General features: G+C 29.4%; 1 protein-coding gene across 2 annotated transcripts in view; it reads right to left on the reverse strand.

Moving 5' to 3' along the window:
- LOC142328638 (uncharacterized) overlaps positions 1–20697 on the reverse strand; it is a 793215-nt gene that overhangs the window by 273873 nt on the left and 498645 nt on the right. For both annotated transcript variants that reach the window (XM_075372498.1, XM_075372497.1), the window contains one exon: positions 9920–10042. In XM_075372498.1, coding sequence (XP_075228613.1) covers positions 9920–10042 — 123 coding nt within the window. The remainder of the gene's footprint in view (positions 1–9919; positions 10043–20697) is intronic.

Consider the following 20697-nt stretch of genomic DNA (forward strand, 5'->3'; position numbering starts at 1 on the left):
CCCCTCCCGTATTTCACCCGGCATAGACGCTCTATAGCTCCCCGTTCCATACCCAAGGACCTAACGAGGATCTTATCTGTACTAACAGAACATAAATAGGGAAGGAAAAAATCGAAGATTCTCTGTCCCTTCCAAACAGGAGGAACTCATCAGCCCCATAATCCCTAAGGAAATCGACTTTTTACCCGCAAAGGTGCACCATATTATTGATCGACGGTCCAGATTAAATATACGGTGCAGTAATATGTTATTATTTACATTTCACAAATAGTAAATATATATCTTGTAGCTTCCGTTTTCTCGGAAAATGGAAGCTACAAGACATATATTTACTATTCCAGACAAAATTTGTTGTTACATATATTAATCTAACAATAAAATTTGATTTTGGAAATTCCAACCAAAGACAATAATTTTATTTATTTTTATTTGTCCAACTACAAGATAATCAAAAGATCTTAAGCTAAATTATATGATTTATCTCGCTTAAAACCAAGTCTACAATCAGGTATAAAAACGTTATGTTAGTGTTTACCAAAGACCTAACGCCAAACATAATATATATATATGACTAATAAATCAATATATTTAAATTAAAAAAATAGTTTAAAAAAAGGAAATCGGATTCATCCGATGTGCCTTCCCCTTGTAAGATCCAAATATTTCATTAATTAAAGTTTTATTTGGTTATAACTCTGGAACCAATGAAAATAGGTACCACTTATGTATCGTTGCAAAGCCCTCTCAGTGCGTGAACTGTAATCTACTTATTATATAACGTTAATATTTCAAACATACCTGAATAAATAACGACTAAATTAAAATAAATTGCAAATTTTAATGTAAAAGGAAAATAATTAAATATATAAATAAACCGATAAAAATTTGTTCAACCGCGAAACACTTTCTCTGTAAATCATTAGCCTAAACTGGTAAGGTCATGCACAATTTAAATATGAAGAAAAAATTTAATGATTCGTCTGATACAACACATCTTCACGATAATTGCTAATTTAAATGTGACTTGCATGAAATTAAATTATAATTTACCTGTGTAAGAAGATATTGTAAATACCGTAATATAAGTGCGTCATAAATTAACTCTTAAATAAATAAAAAAAGCGCAAATAAAAGTAGTTTTTTTCGTATTTTTTTTTTGCATGAAGTTTCTTTTTGAATGAAGTAGAAAATTATTTAAACTCTCTGACGGTATAATAAATAATACTTGTATAACTTGTATCAAGCGTATCGAATTTATAAGAATAAATTATTTTAATATTATTCGCGTAATAATTTTAAATTAATGAAGTTAATAAGTGAAATTATTAATAAAACTTTTAGTTAATTAAAAAAAGTTGTTTTAATACTTTAAAAGTATATATATATATTTAACTAACTTCATATAAAAAAAAAAAGATATTGCAATATTTTAAACTTTATTCATATTTAAAAAATAAAATAAAAATAATAATAATAAAAAGGTAGTATAAATGTGGGTAAGTGAATAAAGGCCAAATAATAATAACTAAAAATATATACAACACAATAAAGAAACAATTTATCTCCCAGAAGAAAGTTTATTTGTTTTTTCACAAAATTATGTTCCGCTCCCATAAAGTAACAACAAAATAAAATAAATGCAATGCCACATGACAATAATACTAGTATAAACCCAATAAAAACGTGTAGCACGTACATAGACTAGCAACCTTGAATAAGACAATACCCAGACTCTTCCTCCAGGAAAGCACAAAAAAATTAGATAAAAATTTCATTAAAAGTGAATCATATTTAAAATAGTTACAAGAATAACAAACAGGATAAAAACATATTGAAATGCATACGTAGACCTCGGTTGACAAATCTAGAATGCTGGTCGCCTAAAAGAATAGTCTATATTATTTTATATAACAGAGTATAATATTTTAAATAGAAATTAATTTTTTTTTGTATTTTATCATATTTTTTTCGATTTTGGCCACTTTAGGACCACGTTCCAAGCTCTTTCAGGTCTTTCTTCTTTGCGTTTTCTCTCTTCCCAGTACCTCAACATTATCTCCGCATCTTGTTGTTTACTTTCTTTCTTTCTTTTTTTTGATTTCATTTTCGGAATTTTCCTGGTCTTTGTTTTTGGAAACTCTCTAACATCATAATTTTGATTTTAAGGTGTCTTTACTTTTAATATCTTTTTCTATAAGATTTTTAAACGGTAATCATTTTTAACCAGTTTTATTTTATAATCCAGTTCTTTATTTTACTATTATAGAAGAATTCAGTGATTTATTCATACTGACAAGGTGACCGAAGAATACCAATATTAGCGTTTTTGTTGTGTTCATTATTATTTTCCCGCCTATTGCTATAGCAGAGCTATAACTATAGAAAGTAAAATATGGTAATCGATCCAATTTGGGCATACGCGATTTTCACCCGATCTTGACCTTTCGACACCTAAGGAACCCAAAAAAACCGGATGGATATTTTCCAGATGTCCGGATATTCGTATGTACGTGAGTGTCGCCCTCTAAATCACCTTATATCTCCAGAACTAGTCCACCAATTTTGACCAAACTTGGTCAGATTACTTCTATATATGGGGCATTGATGCCAATAAATTTTCAACTTATAAGGTCAAGGGGTGAGGCTGTAGAGCAAGGTCACCTTCAGTATGTGGTTTTTTAAAAATTAAAAAATAATAATTGCAAATTAGCACGCCCACCCCAAAAAAAATGCTCTAAATAAACTTGTGGCTAAGTGGATACAGTATGTCATTTGTACCCCTCTCAACCACTAGGAGCGCTAGTGTAGCGCTGACGTACAACTACTGTAGTCGTCTTTCTTTCTTTATCTGTTATGTTGTAACGTCACAGGTAAATAGTAGAATTAAATAAATGAATAATATTTAATGTGTAAAAAAGTATTTAAAGTCGCCGCTAGTACCTCCACATCCGCGCGAATGAAATACGCTATGCGCACGAGCTTTAGTTAGAGTCAGTGCATTAAATAAACAAAAAATATTACATTTAAATAAAATGATAAGTGTTTTAAATTAAGTTGCGTGTGTTCGCGCGAGCGTGTAAGCCGTGCTTTAGAAAAAAGCCCCGTAGCGGAAAAATCTGACAACTGTATCAGCTTTTCTTTTCTATATTTTGATGCATTTCATTTTTGCTTCTAAATTTAAATGTGTTTCTGTCCTTTACAGGACCTAATATATTTTTTATCTTTCCCATTTCCTTCTTTTCGATATTTTCCACATTTACATTCTTGTTTAAATACTCACATGCATATAAGATATTTTGTATTAATAAGGTTTTTTTGTTTCAACATATTCAAACCTATTGAATATCTACATGAGCTACAGAATTCTAAATATATGTGTATTAGGTAATAAGCATAATTCATGGTTATGTAATTTATAAACATTAATTATTTTAAATATTTTTGAATAAAAATATAAATTAAATAATTCATTGAATTAAAACAATCTTTTATGTGTCTGTTTACATATTATAATGTAAATAACGATCTGTAAAATAAAACCCAAGGGTTGATAAATATAAAATAAATAAATCATCAAGACGTATTTATTTATGTCTAAAATTCCTGCAACGAGTGCTATTATAATTATAAAGGCCATACTAATAAATCTTTATCTCGTCATATTTGTTATTGCATTAAAGCATTTTTACAATCTATTTTTAATATTGCATGGGTTGTACTGAAGACTGTTGGCCCGGAGGGGGTTGCGGGCGTTTAGTAATAATTGCGCATGCTCAGACCAGCGCTCTTAGTGATTCAACCGATCTGTACAATTAATAGAAATTTTTCTTTTAATATCTAAAAAGAGGGTTAGGTTATGAAGAGAATTAAAACGAGACATTTATGATAACGAGTTATTAAGTACTTACTATAAACAATCTATATTTAAAGTTATGGGTTTGAATCCCGGGAAGATTTTAACTTTTACATATACAAAATCATCGGTAACTGTAATTAGATGAAATACTAACTAGTAATTGCTTCAAAGAAAAAAAAATGAATTTAAAAAAAAAAATATTTTTATATTCATGATACTTGAAATATAGTATAATCTAATTAAAACAATGATATCATTTTGACGCGTGGTAATGGGAATTATGAGAAACCCACGAATCTTTCTTGTATATTAATTAAATTTTCCACTGATAGATGATGCCAATACCTTGATTTGGTTATGACCGAATATAATGATAATATTAGATTTTATGGGTTTATAACCGCAACGGACGCAAGCAAATTTCAAATATAACTTGCTGATGAATCACACGAAATATTTCATCCACCACCGCAACCCGATCGTCATGCGTAAACCGCATCATATTATGAGTTAAAATAATAATCATAAATTTTAACTTTATATTCACTTTGCTAAAAGTATAGGTGTTTCACTCACTCCTCGAAGGAAGCAATGCATTATTTATTTATTTATTTTTTTTTTTTGTTAAACGATTTTTAGTCATAAAGATATAATTAATTATATTTTTTTATTTTTTGTAAAACGAAAATAAAATACTGGGAAATAAGTAAAAAGTGCGGGTACACACACAATAACTCATACACGCTATAAACCAAACAACCTTTATTTTTAAAATTAATTTGAAAAAACCCGTTATAATATGTAAATTGTACTTTAGGGATAGTTTACCGTAAAATTGCTTATTTATACAGGAGTTTTCGTAAGCGGTCCGGTATTTCGCTAAGTGTTACGAGTAAAAAATATTAAAAATAGTAAATTTAGATTATCATTAATTAATTCCTGTCAAAGTATCGTTAATTTGATGTTAACGGTAAATTGATAAAATGTTAGGTAAAAATTATTCATTATTTTCAACCGTAACTGTAAGGTTAACTGTAATAAAATGTCCTGTTTCTCACCACCAGATTGCTACCTGTTGCTGTATGATTTTTTATTAATCAAAAATGAAAAATTAAATTCTCACGTTTGGAAACACAGCGTTAAAGTTAAAATATATTCTTGTAATGAGCCTAAACAAGTTTTTTAATATTGAATTTTTTCATATTTATTAAGTTGAACAAAATTAATTTAAAACAAAACAAGGATAATTTTAATAAACTATCTAAAGAAACAAACTGAAAATACGTTTTGAATAAGATGAAAGTAAATAAATTAATAGGAATGCCTAATTTGTACATCCGATCAGAAATCACAACAGGATATCCTGTTAAAAAAAGAATTATTCAAAAAAATAATAATAAAAATGTTTAGATGATCAGCAAAACAAAAATGGAAATTTCTGTAATTTTAAATATAAAAAAACAATCAAAATCCTAATCGCTTGTGTAAGAATTTAAAACAAAACCAGTGTTAAAAGATTCCCGAGCTATATAACCAATACCTAACAATTATTATTTTTTATTGATTTGTTTATGAATATAATTAAACTACGTGTTGTTAAGTTTTTATACATTTTCATAAAAATAATAAATTTAAAATTCACTAATATGAGAACAGTTTGTAAAAACTGAATATTTATTTAAATTAAACAATTCATAAAACAGATTTCCCAGGTCAAAAATAATTAGTATTAAAAAAATTATTTATACTGAAAAAAAAATACAGAAACAATGTTAACAAGACTAATATAATTTATAACAAGAAATTAAAACAATGAAATTTAAATAAAAAATAAAGAGTTACGCTAAACTTTTATTAAGAAACTTAAGAAAAACTTTAAATTTAGTCAATTCGACAATGGTTGGATTGAAAAAGAGTTTCACGAGTTTAGCATATGACAAGCCCCATCTTACAATCCAGCAATATTTTGGTCATCCCTTGCCGTAAGGGTTGGTCATATCAAAACTTGTTTTAGATAAAAGTTTTAGGTAATTTTTAGAGGACTACGGACCACTTTAAACCGATTCGATATTGTGCCTATTAAAGGAGGTATTTTTGTCTTCAAAACTCCATTTTTCCACCCCCTGGACCAATGGTTGGTGATATTAAAAAACTTTACTGAGATAAGTTTTAGGCCCTTATTCAAAGAATAGTAGAAACTTTAATAAATTCGATATTTTACTTAATAAAAAAGTTATAACGCTATTTTGTTTTTTTAAAAAAAACCCATTTCCATCCCCGTGTACGATTTTGGCCGTTAACCCCGAACTCGACCAAGATTTTGGGACGAGTTATTTTTAAGGAACAATTTGAAAGTGATTGGCGCAAAATTGCGGCTGTTATCGTGTCCACAAGAAAGTGAAATATATATATAAACTTTTGAGTTGACGGTAGTTTTAGGGTCTGGGGATTACAAAAGGCGAAGATATGTCGAAGTTTTCCGTAAGTCGAATCATGGTACCTATTACAATAGGTAGCTTTCGTATGAAATCCTAAAAAAGTGCACATCAATTCCATGGAATAATCATGGTTACGGAGTTGTTATTACTAGGGAAATTTAATAAAAAAACTAAGATGTATTAAATTATTTTCCAGTAAACAGATTCTATAAGAATAAAATAAAATTTAATTTGCTTAAATCATATTTACACGATTTTATTATTACTAAAGAAAAGTAAAATATTTATTTTTATATTAAATTACTTTCATGAGAAGTTGAGAAAATAATATAACTTTATTTCCACGAAATGATTACATAATTAAATATAAATAATATCAGAGAATTTAAAACACAGGAATTAAGTCACTGGCGAAATAAATCTCATGAACTCTAACTACCATTAACGTTGGATATTTATCTTCAATTAGAACATCTAGTTGCTCATTAACTTAATTCGAAAATTTAATTTTAATCTTTTTTACTTTAAAAAAATATATCACCTGAGTAGTGTAATGTAGACGGATCTGGCCCAAAACTTGGCAATCTTCAAAATCAGCGGATCAGTTAATGGAAGCGTAAAGGCTAGCGTGCCCATTGATATTTGCAAGTTTTGGGCCAGTACCGCTCTTACTACACTATTCACATGAAGTAATAATAAAACACAGAACAGTATAAAACGAAAATTAATACAATTTTTTCTACAGTTGTATTATAACGTTTGAATTACGCGGCTGGAACCTGTATCAAATGAGAGTCGTTATGAAGCACATGTTCAACCAATCAAAAGCCTACACTTTTCAACCACTGACCAATCAGAAGCGAGTATTGTTTAAAGTATCAGCGTTTTTTTACTTTTATTTTAATCCGATTTAGTAGAGAAAGCAGAGGTTAATTTGAAAGTTCACCGATAGATTTCTATGTTACACTATTTATCTTTTTGTTAATTATGTCGGATTCTGAGGAAGAAAATGTTTTTAACACCGATTGTTATTAAAGAAAAGGCAAAACTTATGACTGACTAATAATCTATTGCCACAAAAAAACTTTGTGGCAATAGATTAAATTAAAATTTTTTTTGAAAAAAAAAATATTTCGTAAACAATGTATTATATCATTGATTTAAATCAATGATCCCAATATTTTCTCACCCGTAGAAAAAAATACGATATGCAACTATCAACAATGGCCATTAATGCACTCCTGCTAAGTTTACGATTGTCGCCAATGCTCGCTCGTGTCATAGCATTGGCTACTCAATGCTACGAGCATTGAGTAGCATTGCTCGTACTCATGCATTAATGGATACCATTACACTCTCGTTGCATAATGTACCATTAATTAATTGTATTACTTAAAATAAAATAGAACTTATTAAGGAATAATTCATAATCTGTTCATAAGATGTTAAGTAAGTGTCTTAAGTAAAATTGTTTTGAGTAATTAAAACATCAAAAATCTCTTTTAACACACCGGAAGGCAGAGGTAGATTTCATCGGTGTTAAGTAGGGGATAAAAAAGATTTCCACATAAAGATAAGAAAAACGTCAAATTTACTCAATACGACAATGGTTGCGCGTGAAAAAAGTTTCACATGTTCAGCATACAAGTCCCATCTTAAAATTCCATCAATATTTTGGTCATCCCTTGCCGTAAGGGTTGGTCGTATCAAAAAGTTTTTCAGAAAAATATTTTAGGTAATGTTTAGAAGACTAACAACCACTTTAAACCGATTCGATACTGTGCCTGTTACGGAAGGTATGATTTTTGTCTTCGAAACTCAATTTTTTCAACCCCCTGGGCCAATGATTGATCCAGGGCCAATGGCTGAGCCGATGGTTGGTAAAGCTTTGTCAAAAAGCTTTTCCTAGATACGTTTTAGGTCCTCATCCAAAGAGTAGTAGGATCTTCAAACGAATTCGATATTTTACTTAATAAGAAAGTTATAGCGATATTTTTTTTTCTAAAAATTTCCCCGATTTCCCGGTGCTAAGTAGGAAATAAAAAAGATTTAATCCCTTAAAGATTTTAGGCCCTTATTTAAAGAATAGTAGGAACTTTAAACGAATTCGATATTTCCCTGAATAACAAAGTTATAGCAACATTTCGTTTTATAGAAACCCCATCCCATTTCCACCCCCATGGTCCGATTTTGCCCATTAACGAACTCGACCCAGATTTTGGGTTGTTATATTTTATGTATCAATTTGAAAGTGGTAGGCGCAAAATTACGGCAGTTATTGTGTTCACAAGAAAGTGAAAAATATATGTATGTATATATTTATATATACATAAATATGTATATATATGTATGTATATATTTATATATACATAAATATGTATATATAAATGTATAAATAAACTTTTGAAGTGACACCGGGTTTGGGGTCTGGGGATATGAAACGCGAAAATATGTCGAAATTTTCCGGAAGTAGAATCATGGTACCCATTACAATAGGTAGCTTTCTTTTGAAATCTACCTAAAAGAAGAATATTATTGATTTATTGTTTCTTAAAAAGGTAAATCGTTTAGAGGAGGCCCAGACGTGGCCAGTACCAAAAGCTCAACAGATACTCTTTGATTGACCTATTTCCTCTTTCATTCAAATCGTCCATCCATCAATAGATAACAGTTTAACAATCACTTCTTTTCAATGATTTATAACAAACTTATATACGATTGGCCAACAGGAAATGGATTCCAGTCAATCATTAAAAATTACAAAACAATCCCTATTGGAATAGCCCGGATTACGTTATCTTGAATTTATTTAACATTAACGTAAATTTTAATGAATTTTATTTAATTGTTAGCTTTTTGTATTGGGTTGTTTTTGGAGAAATCAAAAGATTCAACATTATTCGATAGATATTTCAATCATTCCATTTATTATGGAGTCACCGGACAAGAAACACGAGTTTCCAGAGTACGCGTTCTAATCACATCACACATACTGGATATCCCCGGTATTATCAGCGTGAAACAAGAAATATTCTCTTAAGTTTAAATTATCAAAGATTACTTTTTCTCCAAACATTAAAGAACTCTCCAAGAAAGGTACCAGATTTCTAAAAAAAGAAGCTAGCTCATTCCCGGAATTAAGTTACACATGGAAGTGTCAAAATGACGTAAAAAAATTGCCCATCAGGTAAGGTAATTTGGGGTAAAACAACTTGTTTTGAAGTAAAAAAAAAATTAAATAAAATTTGTAAAAGGGTCTCATAAATCGATATTATAAAATTTTGAATAATATTCCCAACCACAATATCACTACTGTTACGTGTTAAGTATATAAGTTTATTTATATTAGTACCTTTTTTATTAGTTTTACGCATTAATCCTATTTTTTCTTTTTAATTGTGCAACATGCTGCCTATCAGGATAACCACAAAAAAAACTATATATTTAGAAAAATAATTATATAATTAAAAACGTGCCTAATTAGTCTGAGAAAAACCCCGTGATTATATTTTTTGTTTATAATAAAATAACTGATATTTCTTATTATTTCCATAAAACTCAGCGATCAAAGCTATGTTTAATGTTAAATATTATTCCATAATTTAATGTTTTTGAAATTACATACCCAGTAGTTTCGGGGTCGACGGCATCGGGTGTGGGCGTAGGGCTTCCTTCGGGTTCTTCCTGGAGAGGACTTTCATAGATAAGTGTCTCAACCATGGATCCTTTTGAACTTCCAAAGGATACCCTAAATAAACATAATAAAAGAAAATTATAAAATTTCTTACATGAGTATTATATATAGGCATAACTTTATTTTTTAATTAAAAAAAATAAATAGAGAACATGCATGGTCTACATTCAATTCTATTTACTCGTGTATAAAAAATAAGTAAATATTTTTCCTTATTATCTTTAAAAAATGTTTAAAAAAGCATTATTAATTTGGGCTTTTTTAAACATTGTTATAAGAATAATTATTTACGAATAATTTTATTTATGAATAATACATTGTTATATCAATAATCAAAATGAAAAAAAAAAAATCGAGAATCATGTTTGGAACATCTGTTATTTTTGCAAAATTATTAAAAATATTATATTTTATAAAACATTTAATTATGATTACAATATAAAGTAGCTTTACAGAAATAACTTCAAGTTTGAGTTCGTAACTTATAGTACATTTTCCAAATATGCTGTTACACCACGATTATCGAATACGTAGAGCTGGTCTACTAGACAAACTGAAAAGGTACAGTCTCGTAGAGGTGTAGCTAGATCACAATTTTAAAAAAGAAATAATTTTGTCGTATTTTTTCAAAGATTTTACAGTCATAAAGTTATGGTTTTGACAACTAAACATATACAAAAATAACAAATGTTTCGGTTAACCCTGCTGCTATTTTGTTCGGGTGAATATAACCCGAAAGAGTTTTTTCTTTCTGTCACTTCTTTTCCGCTGAAGATTATAGTTTAGGTTTTTAGGAATTTATTATTTCTATTCTAAAGGATTAAACCACATAATTGTTTTTAAATATTTTTTTCCCCCTATTTTTAAGTATATACTAATGTATTGTTCGGGTTAATACGACCCGATGCGTATTTTATATTATTTTACGTAGCTTTACCCACTGTGGATGAGGTGGATTGGGGATGTATGGATAATTGTGTACAGTATATTGTCTCTAACCCACTGCATTGGTCTAGTGGTGAACGTGACTTCCCAAATTAGCTGATTTCGAAGTCGAGAGTTCTGAAGTTAAAATCCTAGTAAAGGCAGTCACTTTTATATGGATTTGAATACTAGATCTTGGATACCGGTGTTCTTTGGTGGTTGGGTCTCAATTAACCACACATCTCAGGGACGGTCAACCTGAGACTGTAATAGACTACAATTCATTTACATTCATACATATCATCCTCATTTATCCTCTGATGTGGTGTGATTCTCATTTATCCTACCTTACGGTGGTTGCTGAGGCTAAAACAGAAAAATAAGGAGGAAAAAGTATAATGTCCCTGTTTGCTTGGAAGTTGGACATGTCTGAATTTGCACGTATTATATCATCAATTATGAAATGAGGCAAATGATTCATGAAATAGAAAACAACAATGGAACTTAATATGTTAACAAATTTCACATTACTGTTGTAATTATGCAAGTCACTTTTTTTCTTTTTTTTTATTCTTCTCCCCCGGGCCGGATTCTGTAGTTAAGTATTACACAGCCAAGGGGAGCGTCCTTTACTCTAACGGGCCACCACGTCTCGGCCCGCTAGTCGGAGATCACTTTGCGGCCGCCTCAAACCACCAGAGTAGGATCTACCAGGCCCGGCTATGCCATCTTTAGGTCCCCACCAGATAGCCGGGGCTCGGTATTTATGCCAATGCCTTTAACGGGGACACCCTGAGTGGGGCATCCCCCCCAGGACTCGGTCTTTTTTGCTCGGGGGTGTGAGAGTCCCCGTGCCTCATCGCTACCGCCCAATCGTGCAAGCACGTGCGAACAGCAGCTCCGCAGAGGGCTATCCCTCGTCCCCGAGCCCCCCGAATTAAGCAAGTCTCAAAATGAATTTTTGTCACGTCTGGAAACGTCATTCTACAGTTAACAGGACAGTACTATAAATATAGGTGCAAACGAATCGGTCTGATTTCATTGTTTTAGATAGTACAATATGGTATGGCAAATAAAATAGAACAAAGTGAAGTTCAAGATAACAGCAGTTTTTGACAGTGAAGAAGTGTCAGAGATTGAAAATCATACAAGTACCTAGACTACTAGTGATAGTAATAACACTGATGAGGATAGTAGGGCAAGGCAAAGAAATTCAGGAGCAAGCACAAGTATTTTTTAAAAGTATTTTTAGAGAGATTCAGTTGAAGGTTGAACTTCCATAACACACATGACAAGATGCCCAAAATAATATCAAAAATCCATCCGGCGAAATGAAGTGATAAAAATTACAAATATTGAGGACTCTCGAGTTTATGGAGAAAAATTTAAGAATTTAGACAACAACGTTTCATTTTTGGCATAATGTTGATTATTGTTACTGGCGGGGATATTTAAATCTCACGAGGAATCAACAAAGACGTTATGGGATTCAGATAGTGATCGTCCCGTATTCCTAGCAACTATATACCTTGAAATATTTCGTTCAATAACAGGAGTTTTACGTTTTGATAATAGATCGAAACGTCAAGAACGAAGGCGTACTTTCAGATGAATTGTGCATGGGAAGTTTGGGAAAAGTGGGTAGAAATTCTGCCAAGATTATATTATCCTAAAAAACATGTAACAACTGATGAACAATTAGTTGGTTTTCGTGGCTGTTGCCCTTTAAAACAATACGTTCCCAGCAAGCTACAAAGTATGGTATAAGATATGAGCGTAGTGTGTTATGTGCGCTGAAATTGCAGGTTTACTCGTATACCGGAAAAGACCTGGAACAAGAGAAGAATTGAACAAGAGTTGTGTGGAATTTGACTAGTGACCTCAGAAGTCACAATGTTACAATAGATAACTATTTTATATCTTACAATTTAGGGCAAATTTTTCTAAGACGTAAAATAACTCTTCGTAGTAAGAAAATATAGAAAAGAATTATCAGTGTAAATGACAAATATGGAAGTTCATAGCTCATCTTTTTTTTCCTTATAACACAACAGTTGAACTATGTTCCAAAAAAGAACAAAAGTGTTGTACTTATGTTCTTTACAAACTGAAGAAGAGATAAGCACGAGAACTAATAAAAAACCACAAACAATTTTAGATTATGACGCTAGTAAAGGTGCTGTAGATAAGCTTGACCAATTCGTAGCCACATACACCTGACCGATGGCCAGTGATCATTTTTTACAACATGCTTGACATATCCGCATACAATTCATATATTCTTTGGACATCTGTCAATTCAAAATGGAATAAAGATTCACTAACTAAAAGAATTGGGAAAATCACTTATTAAAAAAATCATCAAGAAGCAATTTCTTAATTTAAAAGAAATGCCTATATTAAATCATACTGCTATAATTTCTGCTTAAAAATACACTTTACTACGATCTATTTTTAATGTTAGATAGAGTGTACTGAATTTTGTGGATCAAGTAGATATGGGTGGGCGATTAGTAACAAATGGCATGATCAAGCCTTAAAAAAGTTAATAACCTTAAAAATATATACGCTTATTTTATAGGATAAGCGTTTATTATTTTACGACTTATTTCAATATGTTAATAGGTTTTTATTTCATTTTTACTAAGTTTCTATTTTTCATTTTAATAAATTTTAAAGCTTCGTGGCTTTAAAAATGCACATAAAAATTAAATTTGTTTTTTTCTTCGTCTTTACGATCTGGCGCCAAAATAAAAACAACCGCAATTTATCACGTTTTTTACATCATCTAAGTAAAATATATATATATATATATATATATATACGAAATAATTTATTTTATACATTTTACTTTTATTTAAAACGCATAAAAGCCTACCAAAAAAAATATTTAAAACCAACAAGGGGAAAAATCTGGGGCCTTTTCTGTTTTTACCCGACAATGGTTTTTTTTACGTTACGTATTACGTAAAAAAAACCATTATGTTTAAACATGTCTCGTTACTTAGTACAACATTGCAGATTTATAATTATAAATCATTAATGTAATCTAACCAAACTTAACCTACGCTCGCTAACCTTGACTAATTAACAGTAATGTTTTGATTATTTAAATAATAAATAATCGCAATAATTTCTAATTCATTATTTTTATTTTTTTTTATTTTTTTTTTTAGCCTTCGGGAATCACCGTCAAGTACTACTTCAGAAGATGAATGAGGGTGATATGTATGAGTGTAAGTGAAGTGTAGTCTTGTACAGTCTCAGGTCGACCATTTCTGAGATGTGTGGTTAACTGAAACCCAGCCACCAAAGAACACCGGTATCCACGATCTAGTATTCAAATCAGTATAAAAGTAACTGCCTTTAGTAGGATTTGAACGTTGGAACTCTCGACTTCGAAATCAGCTGATTTGCAAAGACGCGTTCAGCACTAGATCAACCCGGTGGGTTATTAATATAATCTAACCAAACTTAACCCACGCTCACTAACCTTGATTAATTAACAGTAATGTTTTGATTATTTAAATAATAAATAATAAGCGTCTCGGCCTTTCATCCGGAGGTCCCGGGTTCGAATCCCGGGGTCAGGCATGGCATTTTCACACACGCTGTAAATCATTAAACTTATCCTCTGAAGCAATACCTAACGGTGATCCCGGAGGTTAAAAAAAATAATAAATAAAAAATTGCAATAATTTCTGAATTCATTATTTAAATAATCAAAACATTTACCGTTGATTAGTCAAGATTAGCGAGCGAAGTTTAAGTTTGGTTAAATAATATTTGTAATTACTCTGCAAATACCTCCAATTACCCACTGATTAGGAAGAATTCTGCCTCTATTGTAGTTTTTTATTGAAAATGAGGGACTCATCTATTTCTACAATCATTCCTGGACTATCTACCTTTTTGAATACTTATTCTTAAACAAACCACTGAGAGGAGAAACTGAGAAAACCCGAAATCTGCTGTCTAATTAATATAAAAAATATTTCCAGGGATATGAAATAGATACTACTACTGAGCGAGAACTAAGGTTATATGAAATCCGGGAGTATTATATTATTGTTTATGATTTTTTTGCGTAAAAATAATTGAAGAACATCATTAGGATATGTGTAAAAATATTACAATGACAAATGCCTTCAAATCATCTGTGTAAAAATATCTATATAACAATATTAATTATTATATAATAATCATAATTATTTTTATTTATTTTACGAAAACAAGTAAAAACAATGTTAAAGATTTGATATATCCTGCGATAAATAATTTTTTAATCATAAAATGAAAGACATTATAGATTCTTACAGCTAAAAATATTCACTGTACATAAATTTCGGAGAAAAAAGAAAATAGCCAATTTAAATAATATCAAATTATGTAAAACACTCGGTGTATAAAAAATTAAGATCTAGGTCAAAAATACAGTTAATAAGATAATTACAATAATTCTGGTAATTTGATTGTTAATTAAAATTTCCATAATTCATCGTCACGCCAATCGTTAAGAGCAGTGCTCCGAAAAATTAACAACGGTTCGAAAAAATCGATGTCTTTCCAATATTTAACAGCAGGAATAGTATATATACCAAAAAGTGAGATGAAATGATCCTGAGGAAAAGAGACAAATATTCCGCAAGGTAACAGGACAAAAGTTTTAATAATAATAATAAAATTTTAAAAAATACGGATCGATTAAGAATAAGTTTTTCTTGAAGACTGTTTATTAAAGGTATAATCATTAATTAATGATAAACTACCAATTTAATTTTCTTAGACTGAGAATAAGTCCTTTTTTTAATGTAAACGTAAATTCGTTTGAATAGGAAGAAAACACGCGTTTCTAATTGGTCCACTTTTTATAAAGTGCATTAAAATGATCACGTATTACGAAACAAACAAAATTTTTACAAAGTTTAAAAAAATTCAAACATTATTAAATATAAAACAAAACATTTTTATTGTTATAAACCAATAATTTTCTTCTTAATACAAAGAAATTAAAATATTTCTTATAGTACTATCTTTTAAAATTTTATATAATTATTAAAATCATATAAAATCGTCAATTAAAACGAAAAAACTAAACTAACTTACGTCTTTTTATAACTAGGATAAATACAATGAATCCCTGATTCAGTAGGTAAAACATACACCTCCGTTGTAATGTACATTTATTTCTTATACTTATCTACATAACATGAAACTACACAATCATTTTTGATCCACACTGTAGTAAAGTTACCGGTAATATAAAATTAATAATAATAGTAAAAACAATACTTCCCGCTAACTTTGGTAATGACGCTGTTATGACTGCATTACTAGTACTGTTCATATAGTATGAAACGCTAATGGAGATACATCCGCTGATCAAATTTCCCGGAAATGTTCTAACACATTAATGGTATTATAGTTAGAGTAACATTAAAAAAATAATAATAATAAAAAAATAAATAAAATAAAATAAAAAAACACGCCCAAAGAACCTTGTCCTGTGTAATGGACATTATTTATCATGTCCTCTGCTATTATCTTATTTCAAAATAATGATCCGCTGCATTCTTTTTTTGTCATAAATATAAATAATTTGACGTGGAATTATCTGTCTACATTTACTCACTTATTATAAAAGAATTATAACATTTATTTGGTTGACATAATCTTTTGATGTTGTACACAAATGATTAGACATTATAAAATAAATAAATAAAATACACTGTAAAATACTGATTATTTGTTAAACAAAATTTCGGTATGTTTATTGTAATTAGAACGGTTTTTTTAAATAGAAGATTTTTGAGGAAAATATTACTACAAACAGTGGCGGCTCGCGTATAGGCACTGTGGAATTGCAGCACCTCCTATTTCCACTTGATATTATCGATAACATATAATATAATGAGTACTTTTTTCTTCAATTCTTTCTTTATACTTTGTCCTTAAGCCATCTCCCAGTTTATAAAAAAAAAAATACAAAAATCTTTGTTTGCAACTGTGCACTTCACAGCAGCATGGTGTTTGGCTGTTGTGCGCATGAGAACATAGGAAGCTGGACGCGTGGTTGCAAGGGAGAGAGAGCGCTGTCACTCTCGTAGTGCTGACTCAGGCGAGCGGGTGGAAAGTAGTCTTTTTTTTTACTTTGCGTGTGTTGTGCTTAAAAACCACGTACCGTATTCTTGAATGTGATAAAGAATAGAATTAGATTAATATCTTTCTTCCAGCTATTCTATTTGGTTCATTTTTTTTCGGTTCTTCTATTTTACAGAAAACTTTAACCTTTTATACATGTTTGTTTTCTTTTACACAATTTTAAAACAAAGGCTAAAACTTTTCTGGATCAGCGCCCTCACTAATTTTAGCTACGAGTCACCACTGTTTATAAACAATGAATTTATACGTTTTCATTAAATGTTATTTACTCAAATTACAATAGATTTCCTCGATCAAAAGTATTGAATGACCAGTTTCTTTCTATATCGAAAGAGAATTTTTTTACTAAATGATTGAACATAAATATGAATGTCATAAATCTGTTAAGAAAAATATAAAAATCTGAAAACAAAAACTAAAAATGTGTTTGTCTTTCCGGATTTTAAACCACTCTATTAAAATATCACTGACGATCCTTAGGCAGTTACTTTATTTATTGTATAAAGATGTTATTCAGTAAAATTGCTGTAGAGACAAAAATACGAGCCGAGTTAAAGTGTTACTACGGTACAGTGAAGTATTTCTAAAATATGTGAGATTCGTGAAAAACAGGTCACATAAAATAACCCACCGGGTTGGTCAAATGGTGAACGCGTCTTTCCAAATCAGCTGATTTGGAAGTCAAGAGTTCCAGCGTTCAAGTCTTAGTAAAGTCAGTAATTTTTACACGGATTTGAATGCTAGATCGTGGATACGGGTTTTCTTTAGAGGTTGGGTTTCAATTAATCACACATTTCAGGAATGATCGAACTGAGACTGTACAAGACTTACACTTCATTTACACTCATACATATCATCCTCTGAAGTATTATCTGAACGGTAATTACCGGAGGCTAAAAAGAAAAATGAATGAGATCACACAAAATATCTATAAAAAATAATTTTAAAAAAAATACGAGTATGAAAAAAAATCATCAAACTTGTTTTAATAAATAAAACTTCATTTATTCTCAATTTTAATGCAAAATAGAATTTATTTATTTATTAAAAAAAAAGAAGAAAATATTTAGACTAAATGAAAAACTCTTCAATTTAAAACTTTTTTTTTGTTTCTTTTTAAATATAAACCCAAACTTTGAAAATAATACACCTTTTTGTAAACGACCTTTTTTGTTTCGTTTTTAAAGGTAAGAGCATCTTATACTCTAAAAGAAATATTAAAAAAAAAAAAATTAAAAACAAAAAGAACTTCTAAATGGGATATAAATAACAGTGAATTTAAAATGAGACAGGGGGTAGGAAAAAGCCGTGGCTCATTAATGGAGGAAAACATTAAAGAGTTAAAACAGACTAAACGTTTGTATGTATTAAGCGCACTTATTTTGTTTAAACACTACAAGTTGTAATTTACAATATATGTATATATAGTTAGATACTTAGTACTATGTTTAACCGAGTTCATAAATAAATAATTCAAATAACATTAATAACACAACATAGATGATGCACTATTTACAAAGCATAGGATGTATTATTAAAAATTCATTTTTAATGTTTTACAACAGATTTATTACGTAAAACGTTAATGGTTTCTTTTAAATTGCTCATGAATAAAAATTACAAACATTTAATGGAATGTGACATCGATTGTCCTTACGTAATAAATTGTAGATGAATAATTAATAACCAAATTTTAATAAATAACAAAAACTGGTTGCGGCCTTTCTTTTAGAAATAAATTAACACTCAGCAAATCATATTCAAAAAAATCTCAACGAAATTATATCTGTATCTGAACGAAATTTCATTCAGATAAAATCACAGTCCTCATAATTAACATGTAGAATTAATAACATTTTAATTGATTAAAGTATATATATATATATATACAAATATATTTTTTCCTAGTATATATTCCGTATAAAAATCCCTTCGTTTTCATTCAATAAGTGTTAGTAATAAAATAAAATTCCTTGAACTATTATTTGTTTTTATTCATCTATTTTACATAACTTTTTCAGAATTAAATTATATACAAGTTTTGATAATAGATTTTACCCATTAATTAGCCATTTAAAAATGTTTTTGTATTACAAATGTAAAAAAAAAAAAACGTGTTTTTAGACAACAAATATTTCTGTTCTACGTCGAATATTATGAAAACTACTGGAGGTATGATTGTGGAACCTCTTTTTTGTTCAATTTGTAAGGTCAAAAACCATCAACTTTACGTCTTAATTTGAGTTCCTAGAACTTCAGTATGACTTTATTTCACTCTTTGCTCAGAAATCAGGGTAAAATCTTTCGCGCTAGCCGAAACTCGCTAATGGAGTATTTTCGGAACCGTATGTATATGCCTTTTTTTTATTATTTTCGCTGGTAGAATGAGCTCAGAATGCGCTGGTAACATTACATGAATCACTATATATATATATATACAAACTAAAGAAAGGTGTATTTATTATTTTCAAAGTTTGCGTTACATTTAAAAAGAAACAAAAAAAAGTTTTAAATTGTAGTTTTTCATTTAGTCTAAATATTTTTTTTAATAAATAAATAAATTGTATGAGTGTAGTCTTGTACAGTCTCAGTTCGACCATTCCTGAAATGTGTGGTTAATTGCAACAATTTGCCTCGTTAATGGAGTATTTCCGGAACCGTATGTGTATGACTTTTTTCATTATTTTCGCTGGTAGAATAAGCTCAGAAAGCGCTGGTAACATTACATGAATCACTCTCTCTCACTCTCTCTCTCTCTCTCTCTCTCTCTATACATATATATATATATATATATATATATATATATATATATATATATATATATATATTCATACTAAATAATTTGCAACAATTTATCTCCCAAAATCATGTAACTTCGGGATTCTAACAAAGGCTGAACTTTATTAACACCCTTGCCGTTAGGATGCTTCCCTATAAAGGATCCTAAATGATTTAGAGCCAGTTAAGCCTTCTATAAATGAAACAAGAAGACAATAAAGTGTGTAGAACGAAGGAAATAGATTAACCGATTTACAATAATGGGAATAATGCAAGAGAATTACCAAAGGATCTTCTTATTTTTCTTTTTCAGTTGTAACGAAATTTAATTGATACAAAGTGTAAGATAATAAAATAAAACTTTATTTTATTAATTTCTTTTATATTTTATTACGTTACGTTCATCAAAATCCAATATTTATTTTCAAAGTATAAAAAATAACTTCATCAACCAGAACAATATATTTAATTATTTCTTATTCTATTTCATGCAGCCTACCTATTGAAATTGAACACGGATGTTTTTGTATTTACAAAAACAAAATAAATATTTTATATTCTTGACATTTTATACGATATATTTTACCGCCAGTTTATGTTTAAGAAAATATACAGGTTTCCAACTCAATACGGGTTTCTACAAAAGTAAGAAGTAACTATAATAATATATGTAACAACAAATTGTGTCAGAACTAGATGTATTAGAAACTTTAATAAAGTTGCTGGTTTTTATGTACAATTAACAGTAAGTGGATATAAGAATTTTTTTGTATGGAAATATAATATAGGTAAGATTTTGAAAAATTTATTATTTTTTTTTTGTTATGAAAGAGTAGGACATCAAC

Source organism: Lycorma delicatula, chromosome 8 (genome assembly GCF_047948215.1).
Source record: "Lycorma delicatula isolate Av1 chromosome 8, ASM4794821v1, whole genome shotgun sequence".
Classification (NCBI taxonomy): Eukaryota; Metazoa; Arthropoda; class Insecta; order Hemiptera; family Fulgoridae; genus Lycorma; species Lycorma delicatula.